This window comes from Asparagus officinalis, chromosome 5, assembly GCF_001876935.1.
Source record: "Asparagus officinalis chromosome 5, Aspof.V1, whole genome shotgun sequence".
Lineage (NCBI taxonomy): Eukaryota > Viridiplantae > Streptophyta > Magnoliopsida > Asparagales > Asparagaceae > Asparagus > Asparagus officinalis.
The window spans coordinates 33042769-33048020 of record NC_033798.1 but is presented as its reverse complement, the minus strand read 5'-3'; the positions used below and the strand labels follow the sequence as shown (position 1 = coordinate 33048020).

Below are 5252 nucleotides of genomic sequence, written 5' to 3'. Positions count from 1 at the left end.
TGAAGAAAGGATTTTTTTTCGGGGAGAAGAAGATACATGCGAAGAAGGGGAGAGTTTGGGTGAACTCGCTAATGGAACTTTAGTCTCCAAGTGGGAGATTGTTAGTCTAAAGTGTGGACCCAAAGTTAAAGCCGAAGCTAGAATCAAAACGAGGGAGAAAATCGAGAAAAACAGGAGGAGGCCTGGACGGTCGACCGTGGCGATCGACTGCGAACGTACACAGAAGCTGACAAGAAGTTGGAGCTGAAGGCAGTCGACCGCGACGGTCAATCGCGCTAACCCTGTAGGGATTTTTGGTCTCGATAATCAGTTCGGTCGACCGTGGCGATCGATCGTGCCAACATTATCATATTTTCTGCTCTCGGGAAAGTGGTTCGGTCGACCGTCGCAGTCGACCAGGATACCTGTGCGGTCAACCGCCACGGTCGATCACGACGCAGTCAAACAGTTTCCTAAATTTTTTTGGATTCTGTTTCTTTCAGGACTCTATATATACCTAAACGTTTTTAGGGCTTGTATACACATGACAAAAAAGAGTTTTTGATAGCAGAAAAAGAGGGAATCTTAGAGAGATAAAACCCTAGTTTGAGAGCTTGTATTTCTTCTTCAATTAATCAAAAGAATTGTGTGGTGTGGCTCCCGAGGACGTAGGCACGTTACCGAACCTCGTTAAATCTGTGTGTTCGTCACCTTTATTACTTTTGTAAGTTTTTGATCTTTATTTGATGTGAATTTTCCTACTTTCCTACTTTTAGTATAAGGTCCGGAGGGGCAATGGTTCGATTTAGTTGTTTCGAATCCCCAACACTTTTTATCAGAGTTTGATTAAGAGAGAAGGAGTGCCATATGCTTACACAGCTACACTGCTTCTTCACGGATCTTCATCTTCACTGATTTGAAGAACAATTTAATAAAGAGTTGTAAGATTATTCTTTTTATGCTTTAATTGTTTTGATTGGTTGTATTCAAACTTGTGAATTTGATGGCGTACTCAAGCCAGGGTAATTAATGGTTGGCGTACTCAAGCCAGGTTAATTGAGGGTTTGGCTAGCTAGGGTTAGGTTTCTTCTAGTTATAGTGAAGAGTTAGGTTAAACAATTGGTTTTTGGTAGATTTTAGGGTGAGGTTTGTGAAGCCTACAAAATCGGATTGTGATTTGGATGAATTCTGGTCGTAGTAAAGAAGACCATTTGTGAAAAGGAAGAGTGGACATAGGATTTGATCTCAACTGTTATAAAAATCTCTACTCAGAGATTCTCTCATCATACATGTCTATGGAAGATTATTTCTTTTACTTCTTATTAAACTGTAAATAAATCATCTACTCAGAGATTCTCTCATCATACATGTCTATAGAAGATTTTCTCTAGAGAAGTTACGGGCTTCAAGCTATGACGAATAAGAAACAAAAACAAAACTTTGAGGTGAATAAGTATGGCCTAGAGAAATTTTCTGTGTGAAAAGGATGATTAAGACACTTTTAGCGAGGAATGTCATTCAAGCCTTCTAAGTACACTAACGACATGAGTAGTATCAATATGGGTACATACTATAGCATACATGACGCTACCAGCTGCGCTACAATTAGAAACATGCTCCTTATATGTGATCTCTTCATCTGCCTATGATGAAATAACTATTGCAAGTATAAAGTAATAAGAAATGGAGTACTCACGCATTTGGCATCTCGCATGCCAGAGCTCTCCAGGACCTTCTCAATTTAGATAATATAACTTTCCTGCTTTCTGATCCCCAGGAATATCTATAGTCAATATCGGGAATTTTCTTAACCACTAGCTCCCAGATCTTTCATTTCAAATTCGCCTCTTATATGTGCCTTCAACTATTGATCTAGAGAATATCTCATGTTGCAATTAGAATATCATCAACATAAAACAAATATGAAGATAAAGATTAGCATTTGAATATGATGCTAGAGTAGTGCAGTACATTGTTCAAATGCTAATGTTTATATATTCTCACCTTGATAGCACATTAGACATAAAGATAAAAATTCACACTGCATGCGCATCTGACAGAATGATTACTTTTTAACAAGAGAGTTATTTATAAATAAAACAACATTTTATAGCATGTTCTATTTTTGACAGATGGATAATTTTGCTAGCCATGCACTGTCCATCCCCCATCGACGCAAATCAACTGACCAGTAACATAAGAAGCAGCAGGCATACAAAGGAACGCCACTGCAGATGCAATTTCCTCTGGTTCACCAATACGCCCTGCTGGAATGCGTGCCGCTAATTTTGCATTAAGTTTGTTACCATCCATCACCTTTAAGAAATGAATACAAAGTCTTAAAGAAAAACATCAATATCTTTCGTGCATAAACTTCAATAATTCAGGCGGCAATTACATCTTACGGTTAAGAGAAACATGCTAGCATTGCTATTGAGAATCTAGGGTGCTATCGAAAGAGCTTGCAAAAGCTAGACATGAGGCAAATTAAGTGTCTGGATGATCAAGTTAAACTTTAATGCATGAGATAGGTTTATGTTAGCACCGCAAAAAAAAAAAAAAAAAAAAAAAAAAACTACATACACATCGATTAAAGAAATAATGAAGGAGAGAGAAAGCAACCACAGGGACACAGAGATTTAGTAAGATGCGAATATCAATGCGATATGATGCACATCTTGGAGTGGTGAAAACAATAAGTGGTGAAACAGTAAGTGGTCGGTGAGTGGTGAAACAATATCAAAACTAAATGAGGAGAAGAAAATTATGGCGTGTATTCTGACTAGTCTAGGAAATATAGGATGATTTCGATGAAGACTCAAGTGCTTACATTTAGTGTGAGAGTGTTTGCTTATTTTTGTTGGATAAATAAACTCCTTATCCCGATAAAAAGATAATAAATCTTTACAAAATTATTATCTATAATGTTCTTGTTTTCTCTGTTATGTTCACTTGTTTCTACTGATTTAGAATAAGAACCACCAGATGAGTGAATATACTAACTAGAAAGTCGAAAACAGGAATTGGAATCAGAGAGGAAATTACACTTTCACATTAAGAAACTAAACGGAGTACTTACAGGCTGTGCCATGATTGTTCTAGTTGCTCCAGGTGCAATGCAATTCGTTCGAATGTTGTCTTTTGCCCATTCGCAAGCCAAATTTCTTGTGAGTTGATTCATTGCTCCTAAAGGAAAACAAAATCATCAATTAAAGTTTCTTTTCATATGACACTCAACAAAACTTCATCTGGACTGTGGCTCTTATTTCTCACTTATACCTTTGGTTGCTGAATAAAGCGTCACATCATCCGCAGCTATTTGCCCATAAACCGAGGAGATATTTACAATACTGCCAGCACCTGATGACTTAAGAAGAGGGTAGGCAAGTTGACACAGATGAAAAGCCGATTCGAAGTTTGTAGCCATGATCGACATATATTCTTCGGCAGTAGAATCAACAGCTTTCTTGTAAATTAGTATTGCCGCATTATTAATCTGGAGAGAGGAAAAAAATATGCTCCTTTCTTGAGGCCATGCAACAGAACTTAGCAGATAAAACTTTCATAAATACTTACAAGTATGTTGAGTTTCCCGTGGAATTCCATGGAGACTTTCTCCATCAGTTTCTCACGTTCAGATCGAGAAGATACATCACAAACAGACCCTACAACTCTAAGCTTTGATATGTCCCACTCTTGTAGGCATTTGTTAAGTTCTGCTTCATTTCGAGAACATGTATACACTGTAGCCCCAAGCATGGCTAACTCTTCAACTATGGCATGTCTGTAATCAAATCATGTAAGTATATTTATGTCGACAAAACAAATTGAAGAGAGTTTCTTCTTTAGATAGATTAGCAAGATGTAAGGGTGGTTGTTCTCAGGATCGAAACGTTGTACTATCGGCCAAATCACATCAAATGCAATATATAATAACCAAATAGTGAAGATCGACAAAAAAGAAAACAAGAAATCAAACATAATACATGAGAACTTTTATGCGGTTCACCCCAATTTAGGGCTACATCCTCAGCAGAGTAGCATTTGCGAATTTCCACTGTCAGTTTGCCAAGCAATACAAGGTTGACCTCTCCCAGAATTTTTCTTCTTCCTCATGAGAAACCTTTTGAGATTTCTTTTAAAACTCTCTAACAAAAGATTTCTTTTAAAACTATCAGTTTCATCCTTTTCTGATACTGGAAAACATAACCGCAAATCGACGAAAGAATGAATGAAAATCAGAGAAACAATACACACATAGATATATAGGGTAGGGTAACAATACACCTAGGCCCCGTTTGGCAAAGGGTTAATAAAGAGGGGTTAAAGAGAAGGATTAATGTACTTAGCCCATTTGATAATCCGAAGGACTAAATTATTAACCCGTTAAATAAGTTTTATTTTAGCCCTTATGATCAGTTTTAGTGTTTGGGAATAACAATGATTTTGACTATTTTCTTTATAATTAGAAGGGTTAACTCTTATTCCATCTAAATAGGAGTATTAGTAAACCCCTCATTTTGAGGGGTTAACTCATTTTAACCCCTCTAGAGGGGCTAACTTAACCCTTCTATATTTTTTATGTTTGGCAAATTATGGAGGGTTAACTCATTTTAACCCTTATATAGATTTGTTGTGTTTGACAGGTTAAGAAGGGGTTAAGTCTCCTTAACCCCTCACTTAACCCTTTACCAAACGGTACCTAGGTATAACTAACTTAGTTACACCGACCTATAAAAATAAAAGATACTGGATCAGCCACTGCTTATGTTGATGTCTACTAAAAGAGTTCTCCACCCGGCCCAAGCTAGACGATAGGTATGCAGATTGAAAACAGGTACAAAGTTTGAGAAGCATAGCAAAACGTACCCTATCCCTCTGCTTCCTCCAGTGACTAGAGCTGTGGTTCCTTGAAGAGACCAGCGCTTGTTTCTGATGCTGGCCTTGTCCTCCATCGATCCGAGTTTTTCCCCCCTGTTTGATAGAGCTATCCTCGATAGCGTTTATCTTGTTATCCTTTTCTATGAGACAAACACGAGTACTTGCAAAAAAAAATGATTGCTGACATTTTCTAAGATCTTTTCCCATAGGAAAAGGAGAACCACTAAAACTATTGTTTTCTTATCTCTTCCTGACTTCTATATTCGTCATACGAAATGTTGTACGCATAAAGAGTGTTTTACTAAATTCCGGAGGTTTCTTTCACATCTCTTTTCACTTTCACTATTTAGATCATAAATGTGGGCCAAAGCGGTCCTGGGAGTTATCTGCCA

The 5252-nt window shown here is 37.5% G+C and overlaps 1 protein-coding gene across 1 annotated transcript; it reads right to left on the bottom strand.

Annotated features, from left to right (window-relative positions):
• On the bottom strand, window positions 2003-5023 carry LOC109842696 (tropinone reductase homolog At5g06060-like). Its single transcript, XM_020411551.1, has 5 exons — window positions 4849-5023; window positions 3556-3763; window positions 3259-3475; window positions 3059-3165; window positions 2003-2295 (listed from the first exon to the last, which is right to left on the bottom strand). Exons 1-5 carry the CDS (start codon window positions 4932-4934, stop codon window positions 2125-2127), a joined length of 789 nt encoding a protein of 262 aa, XP_020267140.1. The 5' UTR covers window positions 4935-5023; the 3' UTR covers window positions 2003-2124.

What these genes read in the sequence shown, in the direction of transcription:
- LOC109842696 (XM_020411551.1), bottom strand. Translation starts at nt 4,934, where the DNA reads ATGGAGGACAAGGCCAGCATCAGAAACAAGCGCTGGTCTCTTCAAGGA. An exon ending in GGAGGAAGCAGAGGGATAGG is followed by an intron (nt 3,764 to 4,848) that starts GTACGTTTTGCT and finishes ATTTGATTACAG; the next exon opens with ACATGCCATAGTTGAAGAGT. An exon ending in ACGGGAAACTCAACATACTT is followed by an intron (nt 3,476 to 3,555) that starts GTAAGTATTTAT and finishes TCCTCTCTCCAG; the next exon opens with ATTAATAATGCGGCAATACT.